The sequence below is a fragment of the Suillus subalutaceus genome (assembly GCF_016647625.1).
Source record: "Suillus subalutaceus strain FC151 chromosome Unknown DFJ58scaffold_219, whole genome shotgun sequence".
NCBI classification, from domain to species: Eukaryota; Fungi; Basidiomycota; class Agaricomycetes; order Boletales; family Suillaceae; genus Suillus; species Suillus subalutaceus.
In genome coordinates, this window is record NW_024540468.1 from 10,505 (window position 1) to 28,909 (window position 18,405).

General features: G+C 49.6%; 5 protein-coding genes across 5 annotated transcripts; 3 read left to right on the forward strand and 2 right to left on the reverse strand.

Annotated features, from left to right (window-relative positions):
- Positions 1–606: 606 nt before the first annotated feature.
- On the reverse strand, positions 607–3,720 carry DFJ58DRAFT_867612 (atromentin synthetase; the record flags this gene model as incomplete). Its single annotated transcript, XM_041394215.1, has 7 exons — positions 607–812; positions 870–1,624; positions 1,678–2,291; positions 2,338–2,494; positions 2,544–2,776; positions 2,833–2,969; positions 3,024–3,720. 7 exons carry the CDS (start codon positions 3,718–3,720, stop codon positions 607–609), a joined length of 2,799 nt encoding a protein of 932 aa, XP_041236484.1.
- Positions 3,721–5,223: 1,503 nt separating this feature from the next.
- DFJ58DRAFT_719276 (uncharacterized protein) lies at positions 5,224–6,291 on the forward strand (the record flags this gene model as incomplete). The annotated part of the gene is made up of 5 exons (XM_041384594.1): positions 5,224–5,355; positions 5,411–5,451; positions 5,511–5,602; positions 5,653–5,727; positions 5,783–6,291. 5 exons carry the CDS (start codon positions 5,224–5,226, stop codon positions 6,289–6,291), a joined length of 849 nt encoding a protein of 282 aa, XP_041236485.1.
- A 488-nt stretch (positions 6,292–6,779) lies between these two features.
- DFJ58DRAFT_908610 (uncharacterized protein) lies at positions 6,780–8,214 on the forward strand. Its single transcript, XM_041395117.1, has 4 exons — positions 6,780–7,114; positions 7,171–7,363; positions 7,414–7,488; positions 7,545–8,214. Exons 1-4 carry the CDS (start codon positions 6,911–6,913, stop codon positions 8,051–8,053), a joined length of 981 nt encoding a protein of 326 aa, XP_041236486.1. The 5' UTR covers positions 6,780–6,910; the 3' UTR covers positions 8,054–8,214.
- Positions 8,215–8,543: 329 nt separating this feature from the next.
- DFJ58DRAFT_735550 (Oxysterol-binding protein-domain-containing protein) lies at positions 8,544–12,541 on the reverse strand (the record flags this gene model as incomplete). Its single annotated transcript, XM_041386655.1, has 11 exons — positions 8,544–9,206; positions 9,263–9,490; positions 9,543–9,665; positions 9,715–9,833; positions 9,886–9,913; positions 9,964–11,348; positions 11,402–11,539; positions 11,591–12,178; positions 12,232–12,351; positions 12,404–12,454; positions 12,505–12,541. The coding sequence occupies 11 exons, from the start codon at positions 12,539–12,541 to the stop codon at positions 8,544–8,546; spliced, it is 3,480 nt and encodes a 1,159-aa protein (XP_041236487.1).
- A 245-nt stretch (positions 12,542–12,786) lies between these two features.
- DFJ58DRAFT_710581 (amino acid permease/ SLC12A domain-containing protein) lies at positions 12,787–15,768 on the forward strand. Its single transcript, XM_041383817.1, has 16 exons — positions 12,787–12,823; positions 12,878–13,059; positions 13,116–13,259; positions 13,318–13,438; positions 13,490–13,612; positions 13,668–13,680; positions 13,730–13,843; positions 13,894–13,924; positions 13,981–14,200; positions 14,250–14,465; positions 14,511–14,586; positions 14,639–14,967; positions 15,028–15,209; positions 15,265–15,316; positions 15,374–15,524; positions 15,549–15,768. The coding sequence occupies exons 3-15, from the start codon at positions 13,252–13,254 to the stop codon at positions 15,377–15,379; spliced, it is 1,491 nt and encodes a 496-aa protein (XP_041236488.1). The 5' UTR covers positions 12,787–12,823; positions 12,878–13,059; positions 13,116–13,251; the 3' UTR covers positions 15,380–15,524; positions 15,549–15,768.
- The last annotated feature ends 2,637 nt before the right edge of the window (positions 15,769–18,405 follow it).

An 18,405-nucleotide genomic window follows, 5' to 3' on the forward strand; every position in this document is an offset into this window, starting at 1 on the left:
TACATAAAAAAATATTCGTACCTTTCTCCAACAGTTTGCGGGGTCCAACCTTTACTAAATAACGTCAGTCGAATGCTAACATGGTTTCTGAAACATAGAGAGCTGATCTATTTCGGAATGCTAACAGGTCACACATGCATCACTCCTCGGTTCGTGAGCATCACTGGTCCTGAACGACATCCACATACTTAGTCTGAATGTATAATAGTTACATAAGCAGATATATATATATTTCGTGTATAGCAATGACGCATGCCGCAGACGGCAGGAGGAGTTCGGTGAAGGCGGGGAGGGGAGCATAGATATTTTTCGAACTCGTTGAGATGATAGCATGATAGATGTTGGTGGAGCTTGCTGCTGCTGGACGGAGGATGGGAGGCAAAAGGAATAAATGCTAACCATGGGGGTAGAGGCATATACCAGACGATACCTTGAGGCCAATATGTCGGGAGTACTTTGGGGTCTTGAACTCTATGAATGCCGTGAGGGTGTTCGGACTTTTTGTCAGAGGCAATTAAGCTAGCTCGGAGTTATAACAGGGTGCTGCAAACTCGTTGGTGTGGTAGCAGAGGTCGGGTTTTCCCGTTTTGCACTGTATAAGAATTTTTACAACCCACGAGCCTCGAGACGACTGCGGAAGATCTTCTGGAACTGGGGGGCGTGATCCGAGTCCATGAGCGTGTAGTGTTGCCCAGGCACGTCGGTATATGACGGCTCGCCGCGACTGAAGCCAGACCATAGCTTGAGCTGGTTGTTGAGCCAGTCTGATTTGCTGCCACGAAGAGGAATAGCATAGAAAACGTCGACTGCAGCTGAAGGGACCCGGCATTTGAGCAAGCGATAATGAAGTCAGAAAAGGAACGACATACAAACTGCGCCTGATGGGTTGTAGTCTTTTCCGCACTCAATCAGGGACCCGGCGACGTCCACCCAGTGGTCGAGCTTCTCAGCCGTCAGTTGGAGCTCAATGAGACGTTCAGGAGGAGACAGTTTCCACACCACCTCGACCTGCTCCTTCCTCGTCATCTGTCTCAGAACAGGCGCGAGATCATTAGCATCATGCTTCGACACGAGACCGAGGAAGTACGACAAGTTGAGCATACCGCCTGTCCAGTCAATCTCGTGCATTCGGTCGGCGATATGAGGAGGGATGTTGATGAGACCGACGAACTTGACTTCGTCACCCATGGCCTCGATCCGCTTGGCAACCTCAAACGCAACAACACCGCCGTAACTGTAGCCCGCAATGGCGTATGGTCCCGTCGCCTGGGTTCTCTTGACTGCTGCAGCATAGCATGACACCATCTCGTCCATGGAGGTGAAGAAGGGGTGGCCGCGCACAAAACCACGAGCGCGGAGAGCGTAAAAGGGACGCTCGTTCTGGAAGTATCTGGCGAGGTTGACGAAAATAAGAACCTCTCCAACACCAGGGTGAACGAAGAATATTGGCGTTTTGTTTCCCGTCAGCTGGAGGGGAACGATGGGGTCGTACTCCTCAGTCTGGCTGTCCTTGGATAGCAGGGCGTTGACATAGTTGGCGAGGCTCGAAATGACGGGGTACTTGAGGATTTGGATAGCGGGGATTTCAGGCAGGCCGAAATGTGCTTCTCCCTCACGCTTGAGCCTGGAGATAATGTTTTAGTAAGTGTTATTTTAGGGTGGGACAGATATGCTGACCTAATGACATCAATAGAAGTGCCGCCGAGTTCGAAGAGGTTGTGGCTTGCCGACATCTCGCTTTCCGCGAGGTTGAAGATGCCAGCATATATTTTGGCAAGCACCTTCTCCGTCTCAGTGGACGGGGCGACGAATGTAGCGTCGCGTGCCTCACTGAGAAGCTCCTCGGAGCGGTCGATGTGCTTCGCAAGCTGGCCCTGCGTGAAGAGGCTGATCAGACGCGCACGAGACAGCTTACCGAGAGTGGTCTTCTCCATCTGGTTCACAGGGATAGGTATGATGATCTGAGGTGGCAGGGTGATCATCTTCACAGAGATATCCCGCAAGGCCCGGTGCGTGGCGAAGAGCTTGGTAGAGGCATCTGCTCCATCAAGGTCGAAAGTTGGCGAGTAGAAAATAATGAAACCTTCGGTATCCTGGCCAGCAGCGAGGAACGAATGCATGACCCCGTCAGCGGTTTGCAGGTACGTTTCAAGCTCAGTGATACTATATGAGACACCATGGACGATGAGGGTATCCTTGATACGACCGCGAAGGCGCATGACACCATTCTCAATGATACCAACATCGCCGGTGCGGAACCAGCCGCCTTCAACAAAGCTGGAGGACGTGTCCTCGATACTGTTGTAGTAGCGTACGAAGGACCATCGTTCCGCGAACCTGCAGCTCCCCAATCTCCCCGTCGGGGCGCAGGGTGACGCCATCTACGGGATCAACGATGCGCATCTCGCAACCATTGATGGGACGTCCGAGATCAAGGAACTCGTGAGCAGGCTCGCTTGCGAGGACATCCACAGGGTTGTAAATGCATCCGGCGCTGAAAAAAAAGTCAGGTATCTGCAACCATGTGGCACAATCAGCCTTACCAAGTTTCTGTCATTCCAAATCCAGCAGATATCACAAAGGACGAGGAGTTTTTGCTAAACTTTTTCATCATGGCAGCGAACGCTTTCGCGGTCTTGGAAACAACAGCTTCACCTCCACTGTTGATCCGCTTGATTGAGGATAGATCGAAGCAGCCAAAGAGGTCGGTGCGCTTCTCCAGATCACGAGTCAGCTTGGAGAGCAGGAAATTCGGGGCGAATGCCAATTCGATGGACTAAAAATAGAATGATAGTGAGAGATACACTAAGCTAGGGTTGGGTTTTGGCATACCTTTTCATCGATCAGACGGAGTAGCCGAAGGGGATCAGCAAGGATAGCAGATGCGTGCACGTGAAGTTGCGAAGCACCATATAACAGAGGTGTGATGTGCATTTCTAACGATCCCGCGACGTGATCAAATCCGACCCCTGAATGTCACGGCGATCAATGAAAGACTAAAGTTTAAACCACATGCGTCTTACAGTTCAAGACTCGAGATTTGGAAGTCAGGCCGTAGCTTTGGCCCTTGGCACGACATGCAGCAAGGATCGTACGGTGCGTGTGTACGACCACCTTCGAGAATCCAGTTGACCCTGAGGTCAGGAACAAGATCGCCTCCTCGTCAGGCTTAGCCTCGTATGCAACCCAGTCTGCTGTAACAGTAAATTTCTCCGCTGACCTCTTTAATTCGGAGAGCAGATGAACATCCAGACCAGAAATGGTGCTGATCTGCTCAGCCCCTAGTTCGCTGGTCAACCAAGTAGCAGACCCAAACAAGTTCTTGATGTGGGTGACATGGCCCTCCTTGTGCGCTTGTTGCGCACTAAGTGCGGGCTGTAAGCAGGGCACGTAACCAGCCAGCAGACATGCCCATACAGTAGTCATATTGTCTTCGTGCTCCGTCAGGTACACGACAACGACTGAGCCTGTAGGTTTGCCCCATTCTTGCATGGCACATGCAAGATTGCGAACATGTTGGTTGAACGTGCTGAAGGTCTTCGTCTGAATGGAGGAGTCATGTGCCGAGGAGGTTATGAAACCAAGCTCGTGGAACGGATAGCGGTCGACAGCTTGAGCGATGACATCATGAAGAGTATTGGGTTGTTGAGAGACAACAGAGGTCTTAAGGTTTGTAACGAATTCAGTGTTTGTGTTAGGGACGACTGCGACGGGTGCCATTGCGAGATGTCTAGGTTCTCAAACAGTACGGGGGTAGGGAAAACTATTTTGGAGACCCGAGCATTATATACTATGAAGCATGTGAAGGTTTGTGTTCTACGTAAGTACTAGTGCCAAGCAAAGATGATCTTCTCGCTAGTGACTAACTCGCTACCAGCTTGCTTGAACGCCCATATGGTGCGCGCGCCGCCTAGTACTTTTGGACAGTGGCCAAATATACCTCGAACTAGCTTAGAATCTAAGAGCTACTTGGTGTAACAAATACAATTCCAAGTCAAGGTATGACCATGCATTCCCGAGGCAGTCAGCAACACTAAAATTTTAATTATTTACCATACATAGTAGTTCCCACGCCACCTGGCCAATCTTAGATTGGCAAGAAATTCATATCTCCCTGGTAGATTAACTAATTTGGTCATTTTCGAAGCGAGCCGAGTTCACATCGAGTTTACACCAAACAGAGGCGCTGAGCGGCTCATGCTAGCTACTTTTTACGGTAAGTCATCAACCTTGTGGGGCTTTGCGGGGCGGTACAAATGCTATGATGAGACCTTGGAATCACGGCCCGCACGCACTGATCTGCCACCAGCCGCACAAGGTGATGGTGGTACTATGCTACTAGTACGTAGGTGACCTTCATGGTCAAGTAACGAAGCCCTCACCGTGCAAGACACTACAATGTTGTCAAAGGTAAGTCATGCTTGTCATCAGATGAGGCTAAACGTATATATATGTCGACAATTTCCGTACATGATGATGACGGTCGCCAGTCGTTGTAGTAGTACTCCCCAAGTAATGATGACTTACAAAAGTAGCTAGCCGCATGAAGCGCCTTTGTTTGGTGTCGCTCCAATAATAAATAAAAGCGGCTAAGTGAATTTTCTAGATTCTGGCCTATCGATATGAAGATAGCTGTAACTCGACAGCAACACCACGCGGTTGATAGCACTAGTACTGAATAGTTTTAGTGGCGCATCGAGAAGACTGGTGAGCCGCCATATATGCGAAATATATGGAGCTGCGAGATGTTGCTGGGGTAGCACTTGAGCCGAGAAAGGTTTTTGTTTATTGTAGTCTTCCAGGTCCTTTGTGAAGTACGGAATGGTTCGGTGCAGGTTCGGTGTTCATTGATGTTATTCGAGGCAAGTCTGGCAACCGAGCAAGCTCGGAGTCATAACAGGGTACTCAACACTTAACATATATAGAAAACGTTTTTGTTATATTGGAATATAACGTTGGAAAACCATGGCGATCAACGTAAAGCACCCTCAGTAACACCTCGGGGGAAGACTCACGAATTCTCTGATGCGGCGGCCGGCCGGGAAGGACTTAGCGTATTACGGGAACGGTCACTTTCTCAATGCTATTACCGGGAGACGGTCACCTTGAAAAGGATGCAGAATGCTGCAGTAGCATAAATTACATCCCATTATGATGGAGGGTGCTGCTATACACAATGACTCTACATCGGCGTCGGGAGACGTAACATCTCAGACCGCACGAATGCCAACAGTAGACACCAGCCTTTACGGTTTGTCTTCCGAAGAAGCTGCGTTCTTCAAGGCGCAAATCGGTATCGACGACGATGAAGACTTGAAGAGGCATATCCTGGAGGTGCAGACCAAAGCATACAAGGTGGGTTAATTGCAGAGACCTCACCATAAGTTGAATAACCATCTGCTGTTAAAAGATTGCACCATATCCTTGTATCCACAGATATAACTTTCTTCGGTACGTGAGCTATAGATCTATGTATCCGAGTCAACACATAACAAGGGGACCATGCTCAGCATGAACATGTCGAGGTACCCTGTGTATGAGCACATCCTCAAACTTGGTCGCGAACGCTCGGATGCCGTGTTACTCGACCTTGGCTGTTGTTGTACGTCAAATCATGATCTTCTTTGTTCGGTAAGCTTGACTTCATTTCAGTCGGTGTTGACGCCAGAAAGGCTGCGGCGGATGGTTTTCCTGCGAAAAATATCATTGCATCTGATATCAAAAACGGTAATTCATTTCATCTGTGAATGAGTCAATCTTGTTAACGATGCTGCGTACACAGAATTCCTCGAGCTTAGCCACGAACTTTTCAGAACGACACCAACTTCTTACCCGGGATGCCTCCTTCCTGGAGATGTTTTCGATCCTGCATTTCTTTCGATAGCTGCGCGACCGAACGACATCTGTTCAGCCCTGGCTATTGATTTGTCCTCGTTGAAATCCCTCAATCCCCTTCACGGCCGCATAAGCGCAATCAATGCTACAAGCCTTTTCCATATCTTCACTGAGGACAAACAATTGCATCTTGCCAGGGCTCTCGCGGGTCTGTTATCTGCGCAGCCAGGTTCCGTTATTTGCGGTTCTCAGGTCGGAAGTCTCGAAAAAGGCATGGCAGCCACTGTATGGGGCCCTGAGCATCGGTTGTTCGTTCATTCTCCCAAAAGTTGGACATCTTTGTGGGATGGAGAGGTATTCGAGAAGGGCAGTGTAAAGGTAGAAACGGAGTTGGTAAAACATGTGATTCGCGGGGTGGAATTCTTCACGATGGGGTGGTCAGTGGTGAGATTGTAGTACTAGGAAGTGCATGTATAACGATGCTAGAGGAGATTGTCAATCTGTTCGTAGCTTAGTAATGTTCATCCAACTGGAAACCCACCAGGGTAATGGCGAGAAATACTGAACGAATCAGACGTTAACGTGGATTTCAGAGCGTGATACAAATGGGCAAGATAGTGGTATGTAAGAGACCCGAGTCAGATCTCAGTAAGACCGGATTGCCCACGTGACTGTTGGTGTTGTAAGGGCATCTGGAGATGGCTTTCACTTGGCAACGCAGCCGAATCACAAGAACAAGGGTATCAACAAAGACTTGCAGTCAATTTTCATATTTCACGTGGTAAATAACTTTGGTAGATATATTGCCAAGGCGCATGCGAGAAGTGTGTTGAACAAGCACATTCTCGAGTGTCGTTAAGTGGAAGAGAAGGCCCGCTTTGTCTGTTCTTTCGTTGTTATATACCCTTGACATAATGCTTGTAAACGTATATTTGCGACAGTGGCAGAGGTCTTGTAGGCGGTTTTTGCGCGTACCTTGTTTGCACCACGGTCCACGACAACGGTGGTAACAGGTCACCACACACTCCCTTGAAAAGGATGGAGACTGCTGCGGGAGCAAAAATTACATCCCATCATGATGGAGGGTACTGCTATACACAATGACTCTACAACGGTGTTGGGAGATGTAACATTTCAGACCGCACCAATGCCAACACTAGACCCTGACCTTTACAGATTGTCTTCCGAAGAAGCTGCGTTCTTCAAGGCGCAAATCGGTATCGACGACGACGAAGACTTGAAAAGGCATATCCTGGAGGTGCAGGCGAAAGCATACAAGGTGGGTTACTTGCAGAGGACCTCATCATAAGTTGAATAACCGTCTGCTGTTAAAAGATTGTACCATATCCTTGTATTCACGAATTTTACTTTCTTCGGTACGTGAGCTATAGATCTATGGCATCCGAGTCAACAATAACAAGGAGCACCGTGCTCAGCATTAACATATCGAGTTACCCTGTATATGAACACATCCTCAAGCTTGGTCGCGAGCGCTCCGATGCCGTGTTACTCGACCTCGGCTGTTGTTGTACGTCGAATCATGATCTTCTTTGTTGGGTAAGCTTGACTCCATTTTAGTCGGTGTTGACGCCAGAAAGGCTGCGGCGGATGGTTTTCCTGCGAAAAATATCATTGCATCTGATATCAACAACGGTAATTCATTTCATCTGTGAATGAGTCATTCTTGTTAACGATGCATGCGTACACAGAATTCCTCGAACTTAGCCACGAACTTTTCAGAACGACACCAACTTCTTACGCGGCATGCCTCCTTCCCGGAGATGTTTTCGATCCTGCATTTCTTTCGATAGCTGCGCGACCGAACGACGTCTCTTCAGCCCTGGCTATTGATTTGTCCTCGTTGAAATCCCTCAATCCCCTGCACGGCCGCATAAGTGCAATCAATGTTGCTAGGTTTTTCCATCTCTTTACTGAGGACAAACAATTGCATCTTGCCAGGGCTCTCGCGGGTCTGTTATCTGCGCAGCCAGGTTCTGTTATTTGCGGTTTTCATATTGGAAGTCCCGAAAAAGGCATGGCAGCTACTGTGTTGGGCCCTGAGCATCGGTTGTTTGCTCATTCTCCCAAAAGTTGGACATCTTTGTGGGATGGAGAGGTATTCGAGAAGGGCAGTGTAAAGGTAGAAACAGAGTTGGTAAAACTTGTGACTCGCGGGGTGGAACGCTTCATGATGGGGTGGTCAGTGGTGAGATTGTAGTGAGGAAATGTACGTACGACAATGCTAGAGGAAATTGTCAATAATCTAGTCATAGCTCAGTAAGGTTCATCCAACCACCAAGAACCTCGAAGGGAATCGACAAATTTCAATATCTGCATTGGTCCTGGATTTCCATGTAGTGAATGTATTGGATAGTCCCGCTCAGCGGCTCAGGCTGTTTCACGCACATGGCCATAGTATGAGATAAACTGAGTCTACTCCACACCTTAATCAGACTGGAGTTGGATTACTAAATAAGGGAATATTGCCAAGCCCTTACCGCAGACTGCGGCACAACACACTCAGGTTCAGGTTGTTCTTCCAAGTTCCTCGGAGGGATCCACAACATTCGAGACGGACCATCGTCCCCGAGTCAACATCAGGCTGTAATTATATTGATAACAATAGTTGTTTCTTTCTCATTGCCAGGTTTACAAAAGCCCGACAGCTAAATACAAATCCTACTTCATCGATGAATCATTCGCGTTAACTAAACAGCGTCCTCTATAAAAATAGGTTCTACATTCTTCCAAGGCTGTCTACCCCCCTTCTCCCACACCCTCTCTCTCTCCATCCAATACTCTAACCTATCCCCAGCCCTCGACGGCGCCCACACCCTCTCCCCAGTATCCCCATCCGTCTCCGCCCTAAACCACCTGGGTCGATGCGGCGGCGCGCGCCCCTCCTCCCTTGCACGCCGCGTGGCCCGCTGCCGCTCCTCTTGTTGCATCTTCAACCCATTCGCAAACTCATACTTCCCCATCTCAAACGCCCGTTGATCAGGTCGCAGCCGGCAGTCTGTCGGGCACAAGTATGGCCTTAGCGTTTTGTCGGGGCAGTCATTCAGCGTGATGGCGAACGGCGTGAGGTTGAAAGGTGTGGTAGGCTTTTCGGAGTTACGCCAGAGGAGAATGTACTCTGCGGCGTAGTTTGGCGAAGAGGGTCCGCTTACAGTAGCGTCAGGGTGTAGGAACCCGCTGCCTGTGCCGACGGCGCGACATATGAGCTGGCTGTTCCACCGTCCAGCCACCTCGTGTGTTACTTCTCCGTCCGCGTCTCGCACGACACCAGAGATCTCGTATGCGTCTTTACCCCGCCATCCTCTCGGCTTGAACGTCAGCACACACTGGTCGCCAGTGCGATGATTCGTTACCTGTCGCAATGTGGTTTCAGTTTTGAAGCATGAAGAGGAAGAAAGACTTCACTTACAATCATGTCTCCATAGTGATCGATAGTGGGAGAGCCTAAGATGAACCCGGAGACGTTGGTAGTGACTTTCTTCCACGAGAAGTGCTCGACAACCTTGCCCTGGATGCCAGCAGCAGTACACTTAGGGTAGTCGGGCGCCCATTCTTCAGGAAGAAGAAGTTCAGCATGCGCAACGCCAGTAGGACGAATTTCGAATGATTTCCCCATAAATTTATTTTGTGCGTCGACCTGGTGTGAACAGGTCAGCAGACAAATCATGCGACATAATGACGTATCAAACCTCTCCATAATAATGCCAATACGGCGATTCTGCCCAACAAGCGGAGATAGGGGGATGATGGCTGACTTGTTCAGATATGTAGCGATACTCCTTGTCGAGTCTGACGTATTCGAATGTTTCGCTCTGAACGGATTGAGCATTTGCCTACAAGAAAGGCATGAAGGGTACCTACGAGCATCGGATTAAATGGTTTAGCTATACGGCCGATGGTCGATGAATAATTTGACATTGCGAATGCGGCCACAAATGCTAACCGCCGGTGCGGGTCCCGCTCGCGAGCAGCGATATCGACTATCAACCGATGGGTTACTACGACCAGCGATCACATAAATGAGACACTTACGACACTCCGAGAACTCCATGTCCTCTGCCTTCACTCAAAATAAGACGGCGTGCACACCATTAGCCAAAGAAAACTCACCATCCGCTGCAACATACTTGTCGGCTCGTTAAACATGACGGGGAAACTAATCCTCGTCAAATCCTTTCCAATACTATGCTTCAACACAGACCACAGACTCGTGCTGGGCCTGTTATCCGACCCGATAGGTAACCGCGCCCTCAAATTTTTATAACCTGCAAAATGTTCGCCGTTCATGAAGGACAACGCAGGTACCGCGTGCATCGGGCTCGACAGCAGTTGACTGACGACGAGATTGGGGAGGGCATTGGCCTCGATGGCATCGAAGAACTCATCTTCCTCGTCCGTGTCGATGGCGTCTTCATCCTCCTGATCGTGCCGCGGCATACACTGTGCAGTCGGCGTGACCCCCGCACTTGCGGGTGACGATGGCACAGTCGACGTGGACAGGCCGTCGACTTCACCAGGCGGGGAGACGTCGATGGTGATTGGTGCAGGGCGCACCGGGGGCGAGATATAGGGTTCTTCAAGCACAGGTGATACAAGCGCCATGGTCATAGGGCGCTGCCGGAGGGTGCCGCCGCCTATATCGTTTATACCGACATCGAAGAATCTGCTACCTCGTTTCCGAGACCGTATTCGCAGCTCTCGTTCTAGTACCTCGCCTTCTCGTACGACAGTTTGTAAGCTCTCTTCCCATACAGTCTGTCTCTCACGCTCACGCTGTAGTTGAGATTTCCACCACTCCTCACGGTCCTTGGCCATCTGGACATACTCGTCTATCATCGTTTGTACGATCGCGAACGATTCCTTGAGCGCCGTACGGAGTTCTTGCGTCCTGGGCGCTGCATCTGGCGGCAGTGCGAGGTTAGACAGAAGCTGGGCGGTGAGTTCCATCTGTGCTGCGGCCGAGTTTCCTTGTAGGTCGAAAGTCCCATTGTGAGGAGGCGACTGTGTGAGGACCGAGGCCGAAGAATTATCATTGTGCTCTTCATTGTCCGAGGTAGAACGGCTTTTAGCTGCCTTGCTCGTCTCAGGAGGTGGCCCATCCTCCATGCTCTCATCTGCTATGCCTATAAAGGAGCTTTGTGACCCCCCGCGGCGGGTACCCACATCCATTCGCCGCATTGACATCGCCGACTGGAAGCTCGAGCGAACACTCTTGGGCTTCAAAGCGTTCAGATCGCTCTCCCCGCTCTTGCGCAGCAATTGCTCATCGCGCCGCGCCCATTCTATGCTCTTCCCAAGCGCCTGCGTCCACCCGGCGGCCTCAACGTGATGGTTAGCACGCATGTACCATTTTTGCCCAGTGGCATGTCCTCGAGATGGGGTCGAATGGATCTCAAACCGCGTCTTGTCGCCGCCAGGCGAGAGTTTGAGGATTGCAGTTTTCATGGCGATGGCACCGCGGCTAGCTATATCTTCGTCTTCTTGATGCCGGTAATCTGTAGGAGGTTGAGCGCCGTAATTAAACAAAAGGGGGCGAAAGATGACGAACATGTAAATACACCATCTTTTAGAACAAACCACCTAGTATTATAGCCCTTAGCAACATTGGTGTATTTATTGAGATAACCTTTCATGACCGGAGGTTCCGAAGACGGGACCTCGATGAGAGACGCATCGTGGTTTGCGACTGTCGTTGTTTTGAGTACAGTGGGTAAGGGAGCGCGTAAGGAGAACGTACATTGTCGCAAGAATACCCGTACGTGATCATCTTTTCCCGTGCCCTCGTACGCCATTTTCCCCCTGCGGTCTCGCACGAAAACGCTCGCCCCCGCCCGTACGGCTAGTTCAACGAGGCGCAGGTTTTTGCGCCTGGCTGCCTCATGTAGCAGAGAAGTACCAGATGCATCATCCAAGTACGACAAATCCACTCCACGTGCCCGTGGTGATTCCAGTAGAGTCACCAATGCAGTATTCGGGGATGCATCCATGGGGGATAAAATATACGAGCGTAGAAGGGACCTGTATGAGGCATTCAAAAAGGAACGCGAATCTAGGGGTGGCGTTGGTGAAGAGGGCACAAAAACAGAGAGGGAATACGCACCTTGTAATATTTGGATAACTTCTTTTACCTTTGCCACATCCTTGCATGTTTTTCCGTTGTTATCACGGAGGGTGTCGTCAATACCAGCCTGGTCGAGCAATACACCTACGATGTCTGCACGACCGAGGAATGCTGCAAGATGCAGAGGGGTGGTCCCAGAGCCTGGTGGGTGCACACCATTGGGTGATATGGCTCTGTGACATAGGAGTAGCTGTACAGTATCGACTTTGGGTGCGGGTGAGGGAAGGTGGGAGTAGCAAGCAAAATCAATGACCTACCGGAAGCGCAGCGAATAGCAAGGTGGAGGGCAGCAGCTCCAGTGTTAATGTCTCCATCAACAGACTTTCGTCTTTCCTTGCCGATTTCAGCGAGAAATGGATGTATGAGAGCAGGATCGCCTGGAGAGGAGGGTTTGCTATGAGGTGGGAGAAGAGAGAGGTGGTTTCTTACCACTCCGAAGCGCCGACAGCAGTTTGAGTTGGTGAAGGGGTTCTGTGGTATCTACCGTTCATAAATTACTGAATCCAAGGCCAAGAAACTGACGAACTCACCGGACCTGAGACTACGGATCGAGAGGGAGGAGCTCATCATATGTCTACCGCAAATCCGCGGCCGTAAATCCAAAGTCCAGGATAGTTTGGTGCGAGCAGTTTTTGCGTAAAATGAAGGGGAAAGCAGTTAAGAAGGAGAAAGCGAGTTAGATGTATTCAAGAAAGTCACCAAGTACTGCTGCAGCTTCCTCCCCATGCAATTTCAGAAGCATCGAGTCACGTGTCACCGGCATGCTTCCGCTTGCAGCTGTGTTGCTGGCCTGCCACGTACGATTTCAGCGCTCAGCACTGACCATGCTAACTAGTAAGCGCTACACAGGCTAGCACTCACGCTCGTCTTTTCCACAGCTACAAAGCGCTGATAAGACTTAAGGATACCTTCTTCGACACTGTCAATCCTTGACATCGTGACTCCAATCAGCCGCATGATCATGCACATGCTTAAGCTATTATTCCCATGATTATTTTCGCAATCTTTGTCACCGCTATCGCTGTCCAACAGTCAATATCTCCCCGACTGAGATACCAGGGGCCTATATAAAGCATAATTTTAAAGTGGGTCCCTTCCCAGTCACCTTCCGTTCATCCGTTCACGCCATAATCATGAGTAGTTTCTCTTCTCCAGACAAGGAGAAAGCCTCTGAGGGTGATATTGGTTCGGCGGAGCGCGCAAGTAGCATTAATGACAGCTATACACCACCACCAGACTTCAGACTTCACCGAGAGCTTAAAAATCGACATGTTGCAATGATAAGGTACTTATCTGTTAACATTTCTGATCGAAAAGACCGAGTCACATTACTTTTTTTTCAGCATTGGCGGCGTGATTGGCACAGGACTGTTCCTCGGGACTGCATCAGCACTCATGAATGGCGGTCCTCTGGGCCTTTTATTAGGCTACATATTCATTGGGTCTATATGTTACTGTGTGATGGTCAGTCAAGTGTACATTTCCTGACTTTATTCTTCATTGCTTTGTTACTAGGTCACAATCGGAGAGATGATCTCCTACCTCCCAGTTGCCGGCGGCCATATCAAACTCGCCGAGCGCTTCGTTGATCCGGCATTCTCATTTGCGTTGGGATGGAATCTATGGTACAATTGGACGGTAATGTGACCCCCTGCTTGATGTTTCAAGTTTCTGAACGTTACTATCCCATCAGGTGACATTACCAGGTACAGTCGCCGAATCGTCTCGCAATGAACGTCGTTCATTATGTCCAAGCCGAGTTGTCCGCGGCCGCTACCATCATCAATTTCTGGCATCCTGGTGTAAACAACGCGGTATGGATAACAATGTGTCTCGTTGTTGCCATCGGGATTAACATGAGTGGCGTTGGTAAATGTTCACGCGATTTACTTTCTCTTCTGGCTCAATTTTTGCTGCAGGTGTGTATGGTGAAACCGAATTCATGTTCGCGTAGGGCTATCTTCCCCCGAAGTTCTTTTCTTTGTCTGACGCTAGGGGCAAACCAGCTCCATCAAGGTTGTCACGATTGTCGGTCTCATCATCTTGGGGATTGTCCTTGACCTTGGTGGTGGCCCGAACCATGATCGTATTGGATTTCGCTACTGGAAGGACCCTGGCCCGTTTGTCCAATTTTATGGCATAAGTGGCATGACAGGCCGTTTTCTAGGCTGGTCTCGTGTAGTAACACAAGCTGCATTCGCATATGCTGGGTCAGAAGTTGTGGCTGTGAGTCGTAACGACCTTCCTTGGACCTTTTGAAGTTGAAACACGCCAGATGGCGGCTGCAGAAGCCAAGAACCCGCGTAGGAATCTCCCCAAAGCCATTCGTCGTGTTTACATACGGCTCCTGCTATTTTATATTGGCGGCGTCTTCGTTATCGGTCTACTGGTACCTTCGAACAACCCCTTACTGAACGTAAATTCTGATAATGCCTCTGCGTCTCCGTTTGTAATTGCAATTAACCAAGCTGGCATCAAAGGATTGCCCGCGGTAAGTGTGGTGTTATACAATAATGCACTTCTCATGCCCCTGTAGGTGATTAACGCCGCCTTACTGACATCAGCCTGGTCCGCGGCTTCCAGTGACCTTTACATTGCTTCCAGAGGCCTATGTAAGCTTCTATCTAGGTCTACGGGACTCCATCCGATTCAATCTGCTTGTAGATGGCCTCGCCGCCTCTGGTAATGCCCCAAAAGTATTCCTACGTACCTCGCGGTCCGGACTTCCCTATGTCGCAGTAGCCACGTGTGCTTCTTTCTCCCTCCTCGCCTACATGGCTGTCAGCACGAGCTCCGGAATGGTCTTCACGTGGTTCTCTAGCATGTGTGCCACTGCGGGCCTCACAACCTGGTTCGGCATCGGTGTCATATATCTGCGCTTCCGCAAAGGCTTCCTCACACAGGGACACAAGATCATCGAGCTCCCGTACTCCTCTCGGCTTCAGCCCTTCGCCGCCTGGTGGGCCGTCTGTGCATCGCTTGTGACGCTGTTGGTGAGTCTAGCTTCCGCATGTGCGATATAATGAAGCGATTCTTGGGCTTATGACATCCAGTTCAGTGCATGGGAAGTCTTCCTGAGAGATAACTGGTCAACAGCAACGTTCATGACCAATTATCTGCCCGTGATGCTTTTCCCTGTTTTATATACCATCGCCAAAATCTGGAAGCGAGCCCCTCTAGTCAAACCAGACGAGATGGACTTCCATTCTGGCATTGCGGAAATCGAGGCAATGACGTAGGATTCTTTTATTTGCTTGTGAATATGAGCCAGGCTGAGATGCTTATCATAGGTATGCAGACGTGCGCCCAAGGAATATCGTAGAGGCATTTTGGATGTGGCTTGTGAGTTCTCTTTCTGTGATGGAGGTCGCTGGTTGATTTGCTCATCCTTCCGATAAGATGTAATGATTGCGTTCCTCGTTGACCGATGTTGTATTAAAAGCGAGCTTTTCCTATGTCATAAGCGCCTGCTTGTCAGCATTTTGATGGGGTCGTCATTCCTTTGTCCCCAGTAGCTAAGACCCTTGTTGTGGCTACAGCAATGTCTGCCTGATTCTGTGACTGCGCCACATCGCATTGTCACTTGTTGCAGTATGACTCTCATTAGCACGAGAACTCGGCACGTGGAGACTGTCCGACATTTCGCCACTCCAAGTGACTTACTAGGTCAGACAGCGTGGCCCATGTCTCTTCGACTCACCTACAGGGCGGTTTCATAAAACATATAATCTCATTACGGACATACCCGCAGGTGCCCCAACACTTGTGGTACACGTTGTTTCGGGAACATCCACCGGTACACGCACCATCAAATGCTTTGATTCGCGAGATTGCAATAATCACGTCGAACGCAGACGATGTCTGTTAGTAGTGCGAGGGAATAAACATTAGAATATGGACTGCAGAAGAGGACATGCCGCAGGTCAACGGGATCGTCCAACAGTAATAAGCCCGAGATGCCTGCCACGATGTATCTACTGACCATAAGCAGATCCGTGTATGAATCTGGGTTCTGGAGATGAAAGACGAGCTGGAATTCAGTGTTCATCAGACTGCGAGAACATTCTCAGTTGAATCAGGTAACACCCAGTAGACTGCACTCCTAGCAAGGCATCTCGAGCTCTCCGCTCCGCAGTCCGAGTCCAACTACCATGTTCAATACAGTGGGCCTTCGTTTGTCGAGAGTCGAAAAAAATCACTTCTACCCCCAGAAAAACCTTGCAAGCAAGGTAATATGAATGTAATATGTTTTGAACTTAGCATGGGCAATGGGCATTGTGCACCGGATTCCTTCAAAATGTTGCCTTGTTGCATTGAAAATGTTCGCGTGTTTTACATAAAATAAGGACACCCCTTTGGTCGGCTCTTCGACGATATATACTGTATTTACAGTAGCAACTTAGGAAATACAATATTAGTACAGCCTTGTCCCTCCTTCGCCTCTGCAAATAGACACATCGTGTCTCTTCGCGTTCTCACCCCTGGACAACGCCGTGTACAATTGACCGTGAGCAGAGAGATCCATTCGAAGGTCGAGCACAGTTCGTGTTAGCGTTAAACCTTGACAACCATCAAACATCGCTGCATATGCGGGTTGCAAAGGTAACTGTCTTCGATTTACTGTCCACGACGAACGGTTTGGGTGGAACGCAAAGTTGATGCGGGGGATACAGTGGCGTTCGAATGTATTGATGAGTTGGACTTCGGCGAACCAACGATGCAGAGCAACCACGCGCGTTTGAAAGTTTCTCACTAATCCTTTTTCTACCGAGAGGTTTCGTTGAATGACGCAAATGCAGTTCTATTTGAGATCCAGGCGATGAGGAAGCAATGCAGGATGATGGGTCAACATCGCAAGGTAGTCAGACGTGTGTTCTGGTGCGTTCAATGGAGTGTGATCCGCTTCTTTCAGGCTGTCTGAACTAAAATAAAATTCTATGTTGTCTCGTGAGCAGAATGTGCCATCGGTGTCCGTTTGCGATACTTACGAAAATTGCTCGGCAACTTGTCCAGAACTTTGTCGTTGAATTCATCGACATAGAGATTGAGAGGGGAAAGGAATACACGACGAACACAAGTTTCAGCGTCTTCGAGAACATGAGGAAGTCAATGGTGTCGTCGAAGTGTGTCGTAAATCCCGAGATTCTGTAGATTTCCGGAGCAGTCTTCTCCAATGCGATCCACGGAAGCCGTGAACTACGAGTCACCCATGCCGCAATTTGCAGTAATATCAAATACATGTTCCGGCTCGACTGAAAAGGTACTGCGCGAAACTCCATCTACTATGATGACCGTTGGAATCTTTAGGGGCGAGCGCCGTCAGGAAGGAGTTATAGATAGTAAAAATAGGAGAAGTCACGTATATCGTTGGCAAAGAGGTGAAGGGAATGCGCAGATTTGCCTTCATCGTCAATGATCATGATGGGACCGATAGTCCATCTTAGGCAGAAGCAGTATTGGCTAGGCTCGTAAAGACGCGCGCAGGCAGTTGGCATCAAATGTGAACATTAAAGTAACCACAATGATAATGGTGGACGCAATTGCACCCGATGCCGGCGGTTAAACGTGCATTTACATAACGTCATTCTGGCCGGCTCTTCCTCTGCTGCGTCCATCCTAAATCTGTGTTATGTCCAAACATAATTGGGTTCTTTGGCCAGTGCCAACCACTATGCTTTCGAGCTGGCTCTACCACATGGTTGGTTCCGAAGAAGCAATTTGCGTGACTCCCATGATGTGCGAGCTCCACCTGTGACCTGAGCCTCGACCACTCCCTGTTATTGTGTGCTTGGCAGTCAGCCGCCTGCGCGCCGTGCGCTAACTGTGCTTTCCTCAGTGTCTGGACCCCAGTCTTTGCAATGTGGAAATCCAACCACTTAGTAAGACCGTCTAGACAAATTCGAAGCCCCAAGACAACGACGGTAGTGAGTCTGTCTGAGTCCAACTCGGAGCAACCCTTACCCACTTGGACATGAAACCGATCGGCAGCGGAAGAATACTGCATTCGGTCATCATCTTCGGCAGTGTACTTCCTGGTGAAAAGGCGTCCGTTTGACGTCGAACGCACTGAGCGATTAATCGAAAATTCTCATACCGGAGCTCAGGTCCGAGTGGCCTCTCTATCTGGCTGGGCCGCCAATCCCAAACAAGTTTCGTTTGCGACCCGTTTCAAATCACACTTACAAGGCATACAGTGGCCGGGAGCCGTCTAAACGGGCTGGCCAAAGAACGAGGCCAAGGGAGTCACGCCCTAGAGTGCACTTCATAGAGAATGAATGAATACTATCAACTGCGGATTGCCACACACATGGCACTACTTGGGCATCTTTTAATGGTCAGTCTTATTATGTGTCGAGCAGGTAAACAGCACATAGATGATCGCAGTGACACCAGAGTCTAGTTTCGTCTCTGCACGGACAAAATTTTCAGTG